The following is a 21,540-nucleotide window of genomic DNA, read 5'->3' as shown; positions in this document are numbered from 1 at the left end:
TCTACCCAGCAAGGCTCTCATTCAGATTCAATGGAGAAATCAAAAGCTTTACAGACAAGCAAAAGCTAAGAGAAATCAGCATCACCAAACCAGCTTTTACAACAAATCCTAAAGGAACTTCTCTAGGCAGAAAAGGCCACAACTAGAATCAAGAAAATTATGAATGGGAAAGCTCATGGGTAAAGGCAAACATAAAACAAAGGTAGGAAATCACCCCCACACAAATATATTATCAAAACCAGCAATCATGGGAAGAGGAGAATACAAATGCAGGATATTGGAAATGCACTGGAAATTAAGAGACCAGCAACTTAAAGCAATCTTGTACATATACAGACTGCTATATCAAAACCTCATGGGAACCACAAACCAAAGATGTACAATAGATACACATACAAAAAAGAAAAAGCAATCCAAACACGACACTAAAGACAGACATCAAGTCACAAGAGAACAAAAGAGGAAGGGAAGAAAAAAGACTTTCAAAAACAAAGCCAAAACAATTAACAAAACATCAGTAAGTACATATCAGTAATTACCTTAAATGTAAATGGATTAAATGCTCCAACCAAAAGATAGACCGGCTGAATGGATACAAACACAAAACCTGTATATATGCTGTCTACAAGAAACCCACTTCAGATCTAGGGACACATACAGACTGAAAGTGAGGGGATGGTAAAATGTATTCCATGCAAATGGAAATCAAAAGAAAGCTGGAGTAGCAATAGTCATATCAGACAATATAGACTGTAAAATAAAGACTATTACAAGAGACAAAAAAGGACAGTACATAATGATCAAGGGATCAATCCAAGAAGAAGATATAACAATTTTAAGTATTTATGCACCCAACACAGGAGCAATATAGAAGGCAAATGCTCACAGCCATAAAAGGAGAAATTGACAGTAACACAATAATAGTGGGGGACTTTAACACCCCACTTTCATCAATGGACGGATCATACAGGCAGAAGATCAATAAGGAAACACAGGCCTTATGTGACACATGAGACCAGATGGACTTAACTGATATTTATAGAACGTTCCATCTGAAAGCAGCAGAGTACACATTTTTCTCAAGTGCACATGGAACATTCTCCAGGATAGACCACATGCTTGGTCACAAAGCAAGCCTCAGTAAATTTAAGAAAAGTGAAATCATATCAAGTATCTTCTCCTACCACAACACTATGAGATTAAAAATCGACTACAACAAAACAACGAAAAAACACAAACACATGGAGGCTAAACAATATGTTACTAAACAACCAATGGATCACTGAAGAAATCAAAGAGGAAATCAAAAATTACCTAGAGACAAATGAAAACGAAAACACGACAATCCAAAAGTTATGAGATGCAACAAAAGGAGTTCTAAGAGGGAAGTTTATAGCAATACAATCTTACCTCAAGAAACAAGAAAAATCTCAAACAACCTAAGGTTACACCTAAAGCCACTAGAGAAAGAACAAACAAAACCCAAAGTTAGTAGAAGGAAAGAAATCATAAAGATGAGAGCAGAAATAAATGAAAGACAGATGAAGGAAACAACAGAAAAGATCAATGAAACTAAAGGACGGTTCTTTGAAAAGATAAAGAAAATTGATAAACTTTTAGCCAGACTCATCAAGAAAAAAAGGGAGGGCTCAAATTAATAAAATTAGAAACAAAAAAGAAGTTACAACTGACACCACAGAAATACAAAGGATCATAAGAGACTACTACAAGCAACTATCTACCAATAAAATGGACAACTAGAATAAATAGACAAATTCTTAGAAAGGAGAAATCTTCCAAGACTGAACCAGGAAGAAACAGAAAGTAAGAACAGACCAATCACAAGTATTGAAATTGAAACTGTGATTAAAAGACTTCCAAGAGCATAACCATCCCAAACTTCAGACAATACTACAAAGCTACAGTAATCAAAACAGCATGGCATTGGCACAAAAACAGACATATGGATCAATGGAACAGAACAGAGAGTCCAAAAATAAACCCACACACCTATGGTCAATTAATCTTCGACAGAGGAGGCAAGAATATACAACGGAAAAAAGACAGACTCTTCAGCAACTGGTATTGGGGAAGTTGGACAGCTGCATGTAAATCAATGAAGTTACAACACAACCTCTCACCATACACAAAAATAAACTCAAAATGGCTTAAAGACTTAAACATAGGCTATGACACCATAAAATGTCTAGAAGACAACAGGGGCAAAACATTCTGACATAAATCGTACCAACGTTTTCTTAGGTCAGTCTCCCAAGGCAACAGAAATAAAAGCAAAAATAAGCAAATGGGACCTAATCAAACTTACAAGCTTCTGCACAGCAAAGGAAACTGTAAACAAAACGAAAAGACAACCTACAGAATGGGAGAAAATATTTGCAAATGATGCGACTGTCAAGGGCTTAATTTCCAAAATACACAACCAGCTCACACAGCTCGACAACAAAAGAACAAACAATGGAACCGAAAAATTGGCAGAAGACTGAAGTAGACATTTCTCCAAAAAATAAATACAGGGGGCCAATAGGCACATGAAAAGATGCTCAATATGGCTGACTATTAGAGAAATGCAAATCAAAACCACAATGAGGTACCATCGCACAGTGGTCAGAATGGCCATTATTAAAAAGTCTACAAATGACAAATTGCTGGAGAGGATGTGGAGAAAACGGAACCCTCCTACACTGATGGTGGGAATGTAAGTCGGTGCAGTCACCGTGGGAAACAGTATGGAGGTTTCTCAGAAAACTAAAAATAGAATTACCATATGATCCAGCAATCCCACTCCTGGGCATATATCTGGAGAAAAATCTAATTAAAAAAGATACATGCACCCTTATGTTCATAGCAGCACTATTCACAATAGCCAAGACATGGAAACAACCTAAATATCCATCAAGAGATGAATGGATAAGAGATGATGCGGTACATATATACAACGGACTATTACTCAGCCATGAAAAAGAACGAAATAATGCCATTTGCAACAACACAGATGCAACTAGAGATTATCATACTAAGTGAAGTAAGTCTGAAAGAGAAAAACAAATACCATATGATATCACTTATATGTGCAATATAAAATATGACATGTAAAGCAACTATACTCCAATAAAAATTTTGTTTGTTTTTGCGGTACGCGGGCCTCTCACTGTTGTGGCCTCTCCCGTTGCGGAACACAGGCTCCGGACGTGCAGGCTCCAGACGCGCAGGCTCAGCGGCCATGGCTCACGGGCCCAGCCACTCCACGGCATGTGGGATCTTCCTGGACTGGGGCACGAACCCATGTCCCCTGCATCGGCAGGCGGACTCTCAACCACTGCGCCACCAGGGAAGCCCAAAAATTAATTTAAAAAAACTAAAATAAAAGGTTAAGTGACTTGAAAGAAGTAAAAAATAAAATAAAATATCACACTTATCTATGAAGGAGGAACAAAATCAGGGACATAGAGAATAGACTGGTGGTTGCCAAGGGGGTGGGGGGGGTGGGAGAGTGTAGGAGTGGGACTTTGGGACTAGCAGATGCAAACTGGTATATATAGAATGGATAAACAACAAGATCCTACTGTATAGCACAGGAAACTATATTCAATATCCTGTGATAAACCATAATGGAAAGGAATACTAAAAAGAATGTATATATATCTAGAATTGAGTCACTTTGCTATACAGCAGTAATTAATGCAACATTGTAATTCAACTATACTTCAATAAAAAATAAGACACACACACACAAAAACTAACAACAAACAAAATCCAGGACTAGATGGCTTCACAGGTAAATTCTATGAAACATTTAGAGAAGAGTTAACACACCTATCATCCTGAAACTATTCCAAAAAACTGCAGAAGGAACACTCGCAAACTCATTCCATGAGGCCATCATCACCCTCACACCAAAACCAGACAAGGATACCACAAGAAAAGTACAGGCCAATATCACTGATGAGCATAGATGCAAAAATCCTCAACAAAATACTAGCAAACTGAATCAATCCAACAATACATTAAATGGACCATACACCATGATCAAGTGGGATTTATCCCAGAGTTGCAAGGATTTTTCAGTATCCACAAATCGATCAGTGACGAACAAATACTATATCATCATCTCAATAGATGCAGAGAAAGCTTTTGACAAAATTCAACACCCATTTATGATAAAAACTCTACAGAAAGTGGGTATAGAGGGAACCTACCTCAACATAATAAAGGCCATCTATGACAAACCCACAGCTAACATCATACTGAACAGTGAAAAGCTGAAAGCATTACCTCTTAAATCAGGAACAAGACAAGGATATGCACTCTCACCACTTTGAAACAACACTGCTGTGGATAGGACTTCCAAAACTATCAGAGAAGAGAAAGATATAAAAGGAATCCAAACTGGAAAAGAAGTAAAACCGTCACTGTTTGCAGATGACATGATACTATACGTAGAAAATCCTTAAGGTGCTACCAGAAAACTTACTAGAGCTCATCCATGAATTCAGTAAAGGTGCACCTTTACTGAAACAATCCCATTTACCATTACATCAAAAAGAATAAAATACCTAGGAATAAACCTACCTAAGGAGGCAAAGGACCTGTACTCTGAAAACTATAAGATGCTGATAAAAGAAACTGAAGATGACATAAACAGATGGAAAGATATACCACGTTTTTGGATTGGAAGAATCAATATTGTCAAAATGACTATACTACCCAAGGAAATCTACAGATTCAATGCAATCCCTATCAAATTACCAATGGCATTTTCCACAGAACTAGAAGAAAAAAAATTTTCATTTGTACAGAAATACAAAAGACCCTGAAGAGCCAAAGCAAACCTGAGCAAGAAAAACGCAACTGAAGGGACTTCCCTGGTGGTGCAGTGGTTAAGAATCTGCCTGCCAATGCAGGGGACACAGGTTCGAGCCCTGCTCCAGGAAAATCCCACATGCCGTGGAGCAACTAAGCCTATGTGCCACAACTACTGAGCCTGCACTCTAGAGCCCACGAGCCACAACTATCGAAGCCTGCGTGCCTAGAGTCCGTGCTCCGCATCAAGAGAAGCCACCACAATGAGAAGCCCATGCACCACAACAAAGAGTAGCCCCTACTCGCCACAATTAGAGAAAGCCCGCTCACTGCAACGAAGACCCAATGCAGCCAAATAAATAACTTAATTAAATTAAAAAATTTTAAAAAAAAGAAAGAAAAGAAAAAACGGAACTGGAGCAGTCAGACTCCCTGACTTCAGACTATACTACAAAGCTACAATAATCAAAACAGTATGGTACTGGCACAAAAACATAGTTCAATGAACAGGAAAGCCCAGAAATAAACCCACGACCCTATGGTCAATTAATCTACAACAAAGGAACAAGAATATACAACGGAGAAAAGACAGTCTTTTCACCAAGTGGTGCTGGGAAAAGTGGACAGTTACATGTAAACGAATGAGATTAAAACATTCTCTAACACCGTACACAAAAATAAACTCAAAATGGATTGAAGACCTAAATGTAAGGCCAGATATTATAAAACTCTTAGAGAAAAACATAGGCAGAACACTCTGACATAAATTACAGTAGTATCTTTTTGGATCCACCTCCTACAGTAATGAAAATTAAAAAAAAAACAAAAAAAAACAAATGGGACCTCATTAAACTTAAAAGGTTTTGCACAGCAAAGGAAACCATAGACAAAATGAAAAGACAACCCACAGAATGGGAGAAAACGTTTGCGAATGAAGCAACCGACAAGGGATTAATCTCCAACGTATACAAACAGCTTGTGCAGCTCAAACAGCCCAATCAAAAAATGGGAAAAATATTTAAATAGACACTTCTCCAAAGACATACAGACGGCCAACAGGCACATGAAAAGATGCTCAACTTTAGTAGTTTTTAGAGAAATGCAAATCAAAACTACAATGAGATATCACCTCACACCAGTCATAATGGCCATCATCAAAATGTCTATAAACAGGGCTTCCCTGGTGGCGCGGTGGTTAAGAATCCGCCTGCCAATGCGGGGGACACGGGTTCGAGCCCTGGTCCGGGAAGAGCCCACATGCTGCGGAGCAACTAAGCCCATGCGCCACAACTACTGAGCCTGTGCTCTAGAACCCACGAGCCACAACTACTGAAGCCTGCACACCTAGAGGCCATGATCCACAACAAGAGAAACCACTGCAATGGGAAGCCTGTGCACCACAATGAAGAGGAGCCCCCACTCTCTGCAACTAGAGAAAGCCCACGTGGAGCAACAAAGACCTAACTCAGCCCAAAATAAAACAAATAATAAGTTTAAGAAAAAAAAAGAAAAAATTCCTTTAAAAAAACTGTCTATAAACAATCAATGCTAGAGAGTGTGTGGAGAAAAGGGAACCCGCCTACACTGTTGGTGGGAATGTAAATTGGTTCAACCACTATGGAGAACAGTGTGGAGGTTCCTTCAAAAACTAAAAACAGAACTACCATATGATCCAGCAACCACACTCCTGGGCATACATCCAGAGAAAACCATAATTCGAAAATATATATGCACCTCAGTGTTCACTGCAGCACTGTTTACAATAGCCAAGACATGGAAGTGACTGAAATGTCCATCAACAGAGGAATGGATAAAGAAGATGTGTTACATAAATACAATGAAATATTACTCAGACATAAAAAGAACAAAATAATGCCATTTGCAACAACATGGATGCAACTAGGGAATATCGTAACTAAGTGGAACAAGTCAGACAGAAAAAGACAAATATCTTATGATGTCACTTATATGTGGAATCTAAAATAAACGATACAAATGAACTTATTTACAAAACAGAAACAGACTCACAGAGTTCGAAAACAAACTTATCAAAGGGGAAAGGCGGGGGGAGGGATAAAATTAGGAGTTTGGGATTAACATACGCACACTACCATATGTAAAATAGATAATCAACAAGGACACACTGTATAGCATAGGGAACTCTGCTCAATGATCTGTAATAACCTATACGGGGAAAAAAATCTGAAAAAGAATGGATAGTGTATACATATAACTGAATCCCTTTGCTGTATACCTGAAACTAACAAAACACTGTAAATCAAATACACATTGTAAATCAACTATATTCTAATAAAAAATAAACATTAAATTTTAAAAAAATGTTTCTTCTTACGCTACAAATTATGGAATAGCAAGCAAAAAGAAAGAAATTTCAATCTGAGAATCTTAACTTTATAAAATCTTCCCAATTGAAGCCTCCCTTAGAGGAGTTTCCTAATATGAACGTAACACGAATTACAAACACAGGCAAATCAGAAAAAAAAAAAGACTTACGGTTTAGGAGATTCAAGTTTTCACTTTTCATGTCTTCCAGTTGTTGTTTAAGTAGTTTATTTTGTGCCTCAAGCTCCAGTTTCCCTTCTTTCAGTAGTGAATAGTCGCTCATCTCTTTAACCTTCTTGCTCAGCATGTGGTTTTGCTTTGTTAATGCCAAACACTGAGCTTTGACGGACTCCAACTGAAGCTGGAATTGGAAAAGGAAAACTTGTACTTGAAGAGTGACTTTACAGGACTGCACAGGTAAATGCTGGTGGGCTGCTCTCAGCTGGGCAGCATAATTTAATTACGGTCACTTGACTGAAGTGTCATTTTCTTCAACAAGACAACCCTAACTACAACTTCTGCCCTGGAGCTGGGGATGGGGCAAGTTCATCCAACTCGATTTATGCAGAACCCTGTCCTACAAAGCAAGTCTTTTGGATTATCACCCCATTTTCCAGATGCCACTAAGGACCAAAAAGCCTTCACAGAGTTAATAATATGTCTATTTTTTAATATGAAAAGGTAAGACCGATACCAATAACATGCTGTGAGGTGCTTTCTTTTTCTTAGTCTAATATATCTCATGTTTGGAGACCGGAGCCTATAAAGTTCTCAAACAAGTCATCACAGTTGCAAAAATAAATTTTATATACAGAACATATTTTAAGTTCCTGAAGTTCCAGTCCTGTCCTTTGGATAGCAAGCACACAAATGGACAGAAAAAAAGTAACAGTATCATGTGAAAAATGCCTCTCATTTTGCTTTAATCTGTGAGATCCTGATGTAGTGATAAGAATTTTCACCTGCTGCTGAGGCGAAGGGAGAAGAGGCTGAGTAGATAATAGTATACACCAGCCACCTGCGATGGGCCAGGCACAGTAAACCAGCTCACTGAAGTCCCTCAACAACCATGGGATGTGGGCAATACCCCAGAGTTTTCGGAGAAACGATCTGAGGTCACAGATCTTGCCCAGAGGCGCACAAGCAGTGAGGGAGACACAAAGGATTCAAGGACGACTCTGGGCCCCAAACGACATGCTCTTTCTATGCTTCTCTAGGAGACTAGGATTGAAATAAGGAACTACTGAATTAAGTTCAACCGTCACCCTCTGAGTCATATAATAAACAGTCCAAACATACCAAGAGGATAACTCGAGATAAATTATGTATGACTGAAACTAAAATTTCCTGTATTGTCTAATAACTATTTCAAAAAAACCAATAGGCTTAACAATTACCTCAAGTTCTTTCACACGATTTACAGAACGATCCAGTTCTTCCTTTTTAAAATTAAGAGTTGCAAACTCCTCTTGGAAATGCATAGCTTTTTCTGAAAGACAGAGCCAACCAACTAAACATCATTAAGTTTTCCCAGTGAATACAAAACTCATTTAATCATTTATAGCCAGTATGTCAGATCTAATGACCATTATTTCATCATCTAAAATAGCAGAGGGAATTCCCTGGCAGCCCAGAGGTCAGGACTCCACGTTTTTACTGCCGAGGGTGTGGGTTTGATCCTTGGTTGGGGAAGTAAGATCCAGCAAGCTGCGTTGCATGGTAAAACACACACACACACACACACACACACACACACACACACACACACACACGTAAAATAGCAGATACTTGGGTCAAAAAAAAAGAAAACATCAGCGAGTGAGTAAGTAAGCCCCATTACTCAATAGGTGATGGGAAGTTGGTTGTAATGGTCATACATGTGGTGAACTTCCTGCTACACAAGTCACCAGTTACACCACCTGCACAGAGTGCGGGGCCCTCATGCCGACGGCTCTGAACTTCCTTAAGACAAAGACTACTCTGTAAGACTGCAGTTATTTGTAGTTATTATTTTGTCATTTTCACTTCATCTAACACAAGACTCTATAGATATATCATCAAAAAAATCACATGCTGGGCTTCCCTGGTGGCGCAGTGGTTGAGAGTCCGCCTGCCGATGCAGGGGACACGGGTTTGTGCCCTGGTCTGGGAAGAACCCACATGCCGCGGAGCGGCTGGGCCCGTGAGCCATGGCCACTGAGCCTGCGCGTCCGGAGCCTGTGCTCCGCAATGGGGGAGGCCACAACAGTGAGAGGCCCACGTTCCACAAAAAAAAAAAAAAAAAAAAATCACATGCTGACTACAGGACGGTACTAATTCCTCAAGAGGTATTAGTCTCAGCAAGATAGCTGCAAAGCAGCAGCCATACACACTGGGTGACCTTCTGATGGCTATAAAGCACCCAGCCCTGGTTCACTCCCAAGAATCCATTTGAAATGCCCACCAAAAGTCCTTGTTACAGGTTGGTTCCTAGAAATATACTGAAATGTAAAATGTCTGAAAGATCGAAAAATTACCCAACTTTCCTAGTCTTGGGGTAATACATATAAGAGTTTAGGAGGTTATATGTCAAGTTTAAATATCATGAAGCATAAATATATATTAGAAGTAATAGAAATAAGAAACCAGGTCACAGAGGACAGAGAAGTTAAAATTTTCCCGAAGTAAAAAATGAAATCTCTCATGGCTTAGAGTAATATTAACCGAGGGCAATAAGTTGCTGCCGCCTTCCTGCCATCACAGATTTATTCATCAAAATATACTGAAATAAAATTGAATAAAATTCTACCGATAAATTACAGATCTTTGAGAATATACAAAAGGTTAAACATGAAGGTTTGCAAAAACACAGTGAAAGACGGTGATTATTTTTTTCATTTTGTAAAATTAAACGGACAAAAAATGTGTCAGTTTATAGCAACAATGAAGTGGAAGGTACATATTTTTTGGATTACAGAACAGACCCAACTTAGGAAGCTGATAACCTGCATCGAAACTGAGCAGTACAGCTTTTTTCCCCCCAAGGGTCACCTTTATTCTTCCTCTTATCTTCAATCAATCTATTAGTTCTAGCGATGCAGTCCTCCTTCAGTTCAAGTTGATACCTGAGAAATAGAAGGATGGAAAATTAGTTCCTGGTCACATTCCTAAACAGACTGCTATCAGTACCTGAGCTTATCTATGGTACCAGGGCACCGAAGGGCACTGAACAGGACAATGCATGAACTTCAAGGTCACTCAGTACTAAGGCCAGGGATCCGAATCCTGGCTATAAAAGGTCCAGTAAAATCTTGCTGCAATCCTGTAAACTCAAGCACAAAATGAAGGGTCGTGTTATTGAGGTTACAGAGGGCACTGTTTCTCAGTTGGTGTCCGCTGACGCAAGAAAGTAAATTTAGTTACTTTTACACTGTACACAACAGACTTTAAATCCCAAAGGATAACAAGCCAGTCGCTTCCAATCCACCTATCCTGCCTCCCCACCCCCAAGCAGGATAAGAACTTTCCCACTCAGGAACTGAGCATAGTACTGAGAGCCACTGCCAACAGAATTATATATGGATTGGCGATACCGAAAGGCACGTTTTCATGGAATTTTACTATCTCCACCAGCTATTACCAGCTGACTTTCTGGTTCAGAGATGAGAGAAAGGAAAGAAGCACTCCTGTGGTGAATATCCTCCGAAACCCAACAATTGCCAAAGTCATACTGAGGACACCCACGGCCAGACAAAGACATCAATACCTAACAGTTCCCTACTCCATGGCTAGGTCAAGCTAACATACACACTCTTATTCATTTATTCCTGGAAGTTTAACAACTACAGATTCTTCAGAGCTTACTGCTGTATTAGAGGAGCGGACGTAAAATATGAGGATAAAATCTATATCATGTCAAAACTGATACACGGAGAAGTGCTATATTTTTTATTAGAATTATTTTAAAGAAAAACCTCAAAAAACCTTTGAAGGTACTACATAATGGACTATCAATGCCAAATTATGGACAAAGCAGTAGAGAGGCCGCTGATTAAGAAATACCCAGAGCTGCTGAGCACTGGAGAGAAAAGTTACCATATATGGGCTTAATGGCTCTGCACTAAGATACTATTCACCAGAACACAGCAAAACTCAGACTAGAGCAAAGCCATAGTATCAGAGTTGTCCTTATTTTCCTTTTCCTATATCATTTTTTGCTTTATATAGTTAATTCTAGTTTCTTTCGATTCCGGCTTTGCAGAATCTTGAAGGAATACAGATCGACAAATACTTTAACCAATAAGCAGAATAATTCATAAATCATTAGACATCCCCATCTTAATGGCAGCATGAGTGGGGTAGAGGAAAAGATAAAAGTGACGATAATTCCCATTTTATAGCTTTTCAGCAAGTTACAAGGTGCCCTAAGAAATTCAAGCAAATCACAGGCCCTCAATAAATACCAGAGGAGAGACAAGAGTGAACAGAGGATGCTATTCTCTGTACTGTATCTTTTTAAAACCATCTTAACTCAAATAACTCATGGGAAAGGCTTGACTGCCAATGAAAACACGTATTTTTTTTAAATACTGGATTTTGCCATAAAATATTAGTCTTATCTACTTCATTAGTGTTGCTGTGTTTCCATCAACTTAATTCAAACATGATACTTTTTTTAAAGACGCCAAACAATTACTTTAGAAGTTCGTTCTTGAGCTTTTGGTCATAGGCCTCCTCAATACGCTTTATATTCAGCTCCCGCCTCCTAAGCCCGTCAGTCATGCTTCTGTTTTTTTCTTCTTGTAGCTTCTGGGCCCTGAAATTAGCAAAAATAGATAAGGCAAATCAGCAAACTTTAATACTTGAAGAATTTAGGGGGAAAAGATACCATGTGTTTCTAGCTCCACAGACTCAACTGTTCTGTGCCTGTCACGGCTGTGGGGAGTAAATGCGAACGAAGAGCCAGAAGTCTCCCACCTCTTTTATAATGAGCTGACCTAGTGACGATGGATCTGAACTAGCAAATGGAGCTCTACAGTGGCATCTGGCTGGCGGGAGTGGGAAAGTGCCAAAACCAAAGTGGTTTCTCACAGGAGATGGTTCTGACTTAAAAAAAAAAAAAGGTCGTAAGTGGAAAGTAGCCATAATCAATTCAGGGGTGAAAGAATGATGCTTTTTGTTACAAAGCTACAAACCAAACTTCAGCTAGCGCACTTAAGTGCTTGTTTCTTCTATAATAGTGTTTCTAACTGTAAGATTTAATTGACTAGCCCATAGCTATTAAAGACAGAAGATTCGTTCTGGCATTTCACAGGCTACTAATTCAATACGGAAAAGTAAATACTGAAAAGAGAGCAAAAGATCGATGGATCAGTCAGAAAGTCCCAACACCGAAGAAAGGAATGATCTTCCTGGTGAGACCTGAAATCAAGCACAAGATCAATTCCAGAGCCGAGGAACTGGGTTCACAGGGACTTAGATCAAGCCATAATGAGAAGTGCTAGGGAACCCAGACTATTCCAAGCAAAGGATAAAAGCTCTGTGTGTTTGCTCCCTCTGCTGGTTAATCTGTCCACAAAGGAGCAGTAGACCAGTACATTTATTTACCTTATATACTATGCTTAGAAGGGAGGAGGAGGAGGGGAAGCCGAGGTAAATAAGTGATTACATAATCATGAACTATCTCTACCCAAATTGTGTTCCTTCTCTCTCTTATGATCAATTTACCTCTTCGGTGTTGCCAGAAAGAGACTAAGGTTGGCAGAGAGAAGAAATCAAACAAACCGAGCTTATATAAATGAGAAAACAACATCAATGAAGATGAAGACAAATCCTTTAATGAAAGAAGGTTCCTGGATCTGTGAGTGCCAATTAATGGCACATACCAAATGGGAAAGAAGGCTTACTCCATAAACTATAAAACTGCTGAGCTTGCTATGAATCCCAGGTAAGAAGTGAAGAATGAAACGTTGGTGAACACTTGGAAAAAGCAACACACACATCACAAGAAATACTTTCACCTAGTACAAGTCAACTCAGAGCCACCGTGTTTCCCTTTTTCGCCAGCAGAGCAGGTCAGTGTGGCAGGTCTGACTCTCTGGAATTCAGTTACTACACGCACATGAAACTGAGATCTGAATGGTTGAACATAAATGCGAAACGTATGATCTGTTAAAGCGTTATTCGCTTCTGCATATCATTTGTCTGGTCTCACTGAAGCCTGACGATGGTGTCTCCTTCTGCTTTCATCCCAGTGTCTAGTATTTCAAAAGTGAAACCCTCGTCCCTGTTTCTCTTAACTTGTGCCTTTTGAAAGTTAGGTGCTATCACCTTTGCAACCAAGAACTCTATTTTACAGCTAATATTAGACTATGTAGACATTTTAGTAGTTCTTTTTTGCATTTCATTCATTCTGAATGTCCAAAATGAATACACATTACTTACAGTTCAAAAGCTTCAATTCTTTGCTTCAGCTCAGCTTCTCTGTCTCTCAGAAAATCCATATCTTTTAGGAGAAGCTGCCTTTGAGTATAAATTTCTTTTGTTTCATTCTGTAGAGGAGAGTAGTAATTTTTAGCAAGCAAGCTAAAGAAAACAAAAGAGATTTGAACTAATACCCTGCTTCCTAAATTCCAGAAAGCAAAGTACGGACACTTAGAGGAACAATTTCACTTTCAAGAGGTTCCAATGCGAGGTATATGTTTTGCCTTTTTTTCCACAAAAATTTACTCCCTCCTCCTGTTAAGGAGGGCTGTTAAGCCACATTACCCTATATTCCTAACATCCCTTGTCGTTATTTTATTACATAATTAACATCTCTCAGACACTTACAAAATTTCACTAAGTTCTTCAGCAAGAAAAAAATGAAACAAATGTGTATTCAGCAATAAAACTTAAAAGAATCCCCATAGTTCCATCGCTGTCTGAAAGTTTCAATTCAGAGGTCATTCTGGCTCAGTCAGCAAGCTTGCCTGATGTCCTGAATGAATGGCCACACTTCCATGTATGTGTTCCCTCAGCAAGGGTTTCCTGAACACCTGTCACATGTCCAAGGGCACACTGGGAGCTGGATACACAATGATGGACAGATATAGGACCGTCCCCAACCTTTAAAAGACTCACAGTTTAGTCAGGGAGAGAGAGACAAACCAACGGTCACACTACGGTGTGATGATTTCACAACCAAAGTACATCAACACTCGACAGCACGAACAAAGCCCAAAGGACTCCATCAGTGGGGGTCAGGAAAGGCGTCACGAGAACGTGACATTCCGGCTGGACTTTGAAGGACTGGATGGTTTTATCAGGCGGAGAAGGGGAGGGGCATTCCAGGTGGTGGAATAAAGCCACGGTGCTCTTCACAAGGATGGCAACCTTCTCTAGTGCCTTCAGAGAATCAGGTGACTAAACAAGGGTTCGAGTCTGTTAACTGGTTGATCTGATCTAGTCAGTCATCTATCTTTTAATTTTACTGACGTATAGTTGATTTACAATGCTGTGTTAATTTCGCTGTACAGCAAAGTGACTCAGTCATACAAATACATATTCTTTTTCATATTCTTTTCCATTATGCTTTATCACAGGGATAATGAATACAGTTCCCTGTGCTCTAGAGCAGGACCTTGCTGTTTATCCATTCTGTATGTAACAGTTTGCCTCTGCTAATCCCAAACTCCTACTCCATCCCCCCTCCCCCATCCCCCTCAGGGACCACCAATCTATTCTCTATGTCCCTGATTTTGTTTCTGTTTCATATATAGGTTCATTTGTGTCATATTTTATATTCCTCATATGAGTGATATCATACGCTATTTGTCTTTCTTTCTTAGTCAATCACCTATCTTGAAGATGACGCTGTTAGTATAAACATAATCCAAGCTTCTCAAACACCTGTGCCTCCAACATTTATTTTATAGCTAAGCAAGCCCAATTCCCAGAACTGCTATATAAAACTTGTAGAGGGGGTACAATTACCATTAAATAACTGGGTCTTATTGAGAAGCTCTAAGCAAGGGTGGACGCTGGGAGGAAGCCTGCTACTTTTAACAGAACTTCCTGATAGAAGCTCACGCTGTCCATAGGAAACAAGGCCTCAGATCCAGCCTGGTCTAAGACATGCCCTTGGCAAAGGAACCTGTTTTTCCCAAAGCAATGGATCCAATCCCTCCCGACACGCCCTCCCGCCACTTGGCAACCTCTCCACCTCCCGTCCAGCCACCTTCCTGGGGGACAAGATCAAACGGCCACATGGATGACCCCGGCAGCCCTGGACGCCTCCACTCCGGGGACCTCACCTCTGCCCCCATGGCAGCACGCTGTGCTTTGTTTCCAGTCTTGACCTGAAACCTCCACCTGCAACTCTGTCCTCTTGGCCTGTCCTTCTTCTTCCACCCATAGGAATCCTCAGACCTGCTTCTCGATGTCTTCCAGACGGCCCCGTCACCCTCCCTGCTGCCCTATATTAGCCTCCTCTTGGGCTGCCTTCCTCACCCCACCCAACCCCATGTCTTCCACGAAATGGGCTGTCTTTCCAAAGCCAAAGAAATTCGGTGCTCTCAAGCTCCTCTCCCCAAGCACCTCTATCCTTCCGCCCTCACCAACACTACACATCGTCCTGAGAGCTGCACCAGAGCCATCGCCTGTAAGCACTGGATTTGGTCTACTGCCATTCCAGGCTGCCCACCTCGGCTGGGGCCTCAACATAGCTCAGGCAGCCCCATCTGCTTCCCAGGGCTGCTCTTCCTTTACCGCAAGCAGCCATTCCACACCTCTGATCCTCTCCCCCAGGCTGCTACCGAAGCCTCAAATCTGCCGCCTCTCTGGTATGAGTTTCTCCCACTGCCAGCTTGGATGGTCCCGTCCCCGGTCCTTTCCCTCCAGCCATCTCAGAGGAAGGGTGTCTGCACATCCTTTCCAAGCCCCATGCTTCTACTTGCGTTCTTGACCCCAGTCCCTACTTGGGAAACGGCCCGGAAATAGCCACCCGGTAAATGATTTTAGAATATTACCTCCTGGTGCTTTTGAATTCTCTTAAGGATCATCTTTTGCTGAGAAATCAGGGCTTCAGATTTTGCTTGACAAGCTCTCTCAAATTCATTCCGCAACTCAGCTAATTCCTTCTCACACTTTCTTTTCTCTTCCGTTTTAATTTTCGCTATTTCAGTATCTTTAAAATACTTCAACTGCCAATTGATGACAAATAATTGTAAATGTCAATAACTATACTAAAGAAACAGTAACATTCTCTCTTCACTGTTAGGTTTAACGTTAATGCTGTCTAGATATATTTAGTTTTAATTCGTCTTTATGTTTCATCTCATTCACTGTACTTATAGGGTGCGTTCAAAAGTCATAAAGAAATGACATCATCTGGAAAGAGAAATAACATGCACAACAGTATAGTATCACATTCATTAGTAAAGATTCTAGTTATTTCCCCATATACCTAAGATGAAGACATTAAAAGACAAGCAAAAACATCACTCTTGGTTATAACAAGATAAATCTTACCTTTTGACTCATTTCTGCCCGTAGCTGCTGTTCAATTTCTCTCTTATATTCGTTTAACTTGATTTCTAAAGATTCTAACTTTGGATGCTGAGGGTAAGCACCTGCAAACTCATCGTCAATAAGCTGAAGCTTCTCAGCTATCAAAAAACAACACAGGAAAGGTTAGAGAAACGTGGGCAGGTGAGCAAGAGGCCAGAGCTCTGTTCAAACACAAAGAGTGCACTTAAGGGAAAGTGTAAGGATGTCTGCAATTTACTTGGTAATGCATCCAAAAAGTGAGAGCTTAATGGATGGACAGGTAAGTGATCAAGCAAGTATAATGCAAATTTCATGGCAGACTTGAGGTATACAAGTGTGTGCTGTAAAACTGTGTCAACTTTTCTGAATGTCTGAGAATCCTCATCATAAAATGTCAGGGGAAAAGAAAAAAAGTACAGTTCAAGTCAGAAAACACGGGCATCTCTTTCTAGTGTCTAAATGCCATTGGAGAGAGCTCTTCATTGGACTTTGGTTAAAGCTGACTCACTTTCAAAACACTGACCTTAAGATGAATCAAAGATCATGTGTTTCAACTCCTCCTCTCCACAGAAGAGGAAACAGACGCCCATACAGTTGAAGTGACGTCCAGAGGGCTAAGCAACTCTATAATGGCATCAGCGGGGCTAAAGCCAGGTCTATGATTGCCTCGCATTCTGGCACTCTTTCCAGCAGACCTGCAGTCCTCAAACCAACTGTGGATTTGAAACCAACCACGTAGCACACTGCAAACCTGGCCCTCGCATACAATCTCAATCATGTGTAACACCAATACCACCAAAAAGCAGGCATAGGAAGAAAAGGCTGGCAGAAGCAGATTAAAATATTGGCGGTATGTCTCTTGTCGGCAAAAATTTCCATCTACTTTTCTGGATTTTCCAAATGCTCTGGACTGTCCAATGCAGGTCGCTAGCCATACTTGGCCATACTGAGTACATGGAATGTGACCAGTTCAAAATGAGATGTACTCTAAGTGTAAAAGACACACCAGATATCAAGGACCGAGTACAAAAAAATAAACGTAAAATACCTCATTAATATTTTTCATATTGATTTCATATTGGAATAATATTTTAGACATACGAAGTTATATAAAATGTATTACCAAAACAAATTTCACCTGTTTCTTCTTACCTTTTCTACTTTGGCTACTAGAAAATTTTTATTACACATGTGGCTCATATTATTGAACAGAACTGCTGTAGAATAAGCATGTTCTATGTTTCTAATGGAATAAAACCTACACCTAAATAAATGAAAGGCACAGTCATACAATACGGTCTTTACAAGTTATGAACTTATGTTTTTACAAGTTAAAGGCACTAGTGCAGTTTAAGAGTAAGGAAGGGCCAAGAAATCGATTAACCATATCCTATTAGCCAGCTGTTTCCCTTCTCTCCTGAGCACACAACTGAAGGGCAGGATGGTATTACAGAAAGCCTGCACAGCAGAAAAGGCTCTGGATCACTGACCAGAAAACTTGGACTCATATCAGTTCTGACCGAGACTCGGCATTGCCAAGTTGCTCTTCCTCTGGTGACCTCAGTTTTCTCAACTTATAAAATGAAGGGATGGCCCACTCACTTCTTTAGTTCTCTGCAATGCAAATAGTCTAAGATCTTCTCACTTTAGTGGCTATAAAGTTAGATGAGACACAGGGAAGAACCTCCCAGTCAAGAGAGGTTCAACCCAACAGACAAGGAAGTGGGCCTTTGGATCCCCACGAGATTTGGAAAGCATAGCCTTGGCGGCCATGAAGGGAGGAGCAGCCCTGGAGAGCAGTTCCTGGTCCCTCCCAGCAGTGATCCCAGAAAAAATGGGCGCCCCTACCGCCAGCAGCCTGCATCCCTCCCAGTCAAGCAACAAATACATAATACGGTACATCAGGTCATCTCCTTCATTCAAAAGAGAAAACGGAAGAAGTGAAATTATGGAAGACCATAATTACCAAGGGAGTCTTTGACGGGAAATGTTGAACTTGTCTGAGTTCCCATACTGCAACTCTCTTTAGCCTGATGATATTCTGCCAATTCTTTCAGAAACTGCATGAGAAAACCTAAACGACACAACGTGTATAGTTTCGTTTTACAACTTTCTTTCATTTAACTGTTGCTCAATCACTGTTCATGCAATCTTGGTTTTATAACATTATCTTTTTTACATCATGTATATTTTAAGAATAATTTCTGAGGAAAGGTGTTTCCAAGCATGATACAGAAACCTACAAGCAATAAGGAGAAATATTCATCAAACGTACAAATTAAGAACTTATATGTGGCGTGAAACAGCAAAGTCAAAAGACAAGTGATACACTGGAAACAGCTATTTGGCATAATACAGAGACAGAGAACTAATCTTCATAAACATCAAAGAGTTTTTAACAAATCAGTAAGAAAACAGAAAAATAGGGCAAGACATGGACAAAGTTCACAGAAAAAATTTTCAATGTTGAATAAACATGAACAAAATTATAAATAAATGCAAATTAACACTACAACAGAAAGATCGTATTTTCCCAATAAGCGTATTACCAAAATTTTAATCTTAGCGCTCTAAGTGTCAGCAAGGGAGCGGGGAAGCAGGCATGCTCTTTTCACTTGGGAGGGAAATTTGCCCATATTTATGGATATTCAAAATGCAAGTGCCCTTTCACCTAGTCATTCCACCTCTCTGAATTTACACAGCTATACTTTCCCAAAAGGGTGTAGCACCGCACACCGCAGGCTTCTAATGGCAAAAACCAAGCGATGAAACAATAAAATCTCCATCAACAGGGGGTTAATTAAATACATTCTAAAAAACAATTAGTCCAAGTACACGGCTAGAGAAAGATATATTGGTGGATAAAGAAAGCAAATTGCCCAACAGTATCTATAATATGATTCCATGTATGAGTATATGTTTTGATTACATATAGACTTTGACACCTGTGAACTAACTTCTGGTAGGATAAACAGGACACTCTTCATTCTAGTTATCAGCAGAAAGTGAAATTAGAGAATATGAACAGAAATTCCTACTCTTCTTTAACTTCATACCCTTCTGAATAGTTCAAAAATTTTTTTTCTTTTTGGCCACGCCGTGCAGCTTGTGAGATGTCAGTTCCCAGACCAGGGATCAAACCCAGGCCCCTGGGAGTGGAAGCACAGATTCCTAACCACTGGACTGCCAGGAAATTCGCTGAAACTCTTTTTTTAAGTCATGAGTATAAATTTTAGAAGTTTTCACTTTCTTGGAAGAGATGAATGGACTTCTGCATCAGCCAAGTTAAGGGCTTATTTTTCTTTTCTCCTGAAGATACTACAATATACTGTTTCCTTAAATTGAAGTATAGTTGATTGACAATGTTGTGTTAATTTCTGCTATACAGCAAAGTGATTCAGTTATACATATATACACTTTTTTCATATTCTTTTCCATTATGGTTTATCATAGGATACTGAATATAGTTCCCTGTGCTGTACAGTAGGGCCTTGTTATTTATCCACTCCATATATAATAGCTCACATCTGCTCACCCCAGCCTCCCACTCCATCCCTCTCCCATCCCCTCTCTCCCTTGGCCACCACAAGCCTGTTCCCTATGTCTGTGAGTCTGTTTCATAGATATATGGAATCTAAAATATGACACAAATGAACCTATAAGTGATATCATACAACATACTCTTTTACTTCCCCTACTGTAGATATAAACTCTGTTCTTTCATATTCATTGCCTTGCAACTCTTCTGTCTCATCCATCCTCTTCTTCTGACCATTTCCTATCAGCCTGTTCTCACCTCACCCCTTCCTGCTGTCATGCTGAGGCCAGATCTTGGCTCCCTCTATGGACAAAGGTCAACGTTTGACGGAAATCTTCAAGATCCTGCAGGAGGTCATCTTTGGCAGTGTACCCTTCCACCTCAGCATTTCTAACGCTGGTGCCTTTTCCCACTTCTGCAGTGCTTTCCGCAGGCCCCTAATTAGTTCCACTTCCCCCCTCTCCCCTCCACACCCTCACCCAAGACGGATACGTCTAGTCTCCTCCTTTATCCAGTCATTTATTTATATCCGTATGGACTCCTGTTTTATACCTTGGTAATTATAATTCACGTGTAATTCTACAACTCACTGATAAAACCCACTCTTTTATTTTGTTGCTCCAATTGTTCCAGCTTTGGCCTCTGGGAGCACTTTCATCATGGGTTTTTGTCTTAAGCACTTCCTTAGGTTCTAGCACTGTAAGGGGCTCCAAGCTCATCTTGTATAGTCTCTGTTCCACTCCTGCAATCAACCGCTGCTCCAAGGAGCCCTGGTTCCTATTATTGTAGAATGGTATTAGAAACCGAATCTTAGTACTGCAAACTGGGCTCGAGGTGTGCTCATTGCAACTGGGGTGTCACTGCTTCCAGCCCCTCAGCCGAGACAGCAAGGAAATACGAACGTACACTAACCTGTGTACACAAACCTATCTATAAATATCTCTATGTATCATCTGTATCTATATTAAGCTAAACATGAGTTCATACTAATGTCTCCAACTAAGCCATTACCGTATGGATCATCCCAGTCTCCTCCCCTTGTTTATCTGTAAAGTCCCGCTCCAGCAGTGAACACCTGGCTCCCCCCATCTTCTATCCACTTACTTAATTGTTCAATTCCAGCATACGTGTATCATGGTTTCAGAATTGTTAACCAGCACTCCCATGAGAAATAACTCTCACCTTGAATACCCAGCCTATGTACAGTTGCTTCTGTCTTTTGTCTTAGTCTTCATTCCTTTCCCAAGTTAGATAGCTCAGCATATTTTTTCCCTCACCCCCTTCAGTGAGGTTACTACAGTTAGATGGTTTTGTCACAGTCCGCATTCCAT

At 40.2% G+C, this 21,540-nt stretch overlaps 1 protein-coding gene across 11 annotated transcripts in view; it reads right to left on the bottom strand.

Moving 5' to 3' along the window:
• OFD1 (OFD1 centriole and centriolar satellite protein) overlaps nt 1-21,540 on the bottom strand; it is a 91,937-nt gene that overhangs the window by 58,323 nt on the left and 12,074 nt on the right. For all 11 annotated transcript variants that reach the window (XR_004348146.1, XR_004348147.1, XR_004348148.1 and 8 more), the window contains exons 6-13: nt 18,638-18,745; nt 16,654-16,790; nt 16,152-16,325; nt 13,588-13,694; nt 11,840-11,959; nt 10,195-10,268; nt 8,562-8,653; nt 7,336-7,525 (exon numbers count right to left, since the gene is read on the bottom strand). Coding sequence is in view for 5 of the 11 variants with exons in the window: in XM_032620744.1 (XP_032476635.1) it covers nt 7,336-7,525; nt 8,562-8,653; nt 10,195-10,268; nt 11,840-11,959; nt 13,588-13,694; nt 16,152-16,325; nt 16,654-16,790; nt 18,638-18,745 (1,002 nt within the window). In the remaining 6 variants the exon portion in view is untranslated. The remainder of the gene's footprint in view (nt 1-7,335; nt 7,526-8,561; nt 8,654-10,194; nt 10,269-11,839; nt 11,960-13,587; nt 13,695-16,151; nt 16,326-16,653; nt 16,791-18,637; nt 18,746-21,540) is intronic.

The sequence above is a fragment of the Phocoena sinus genome, chromosome X (genome assembly GCF_008692025.1).
Source record: "Phocoena sinus isolate mPhoSin1 chromosome X, mPhoSin1.pri, whole genome shotgun sequence".
Classification (NCBI taxonomy): Eukaryota; Metazoa; Chordata; class Mammalia; order Artiodactyla; family Phocoenidae; genus Phocoena; species Phocoena sinus.
Note: the sequence above shows the minus strand (reverse complement) of the source record. Positions and strands in the feature narration are given on the sequence as shown.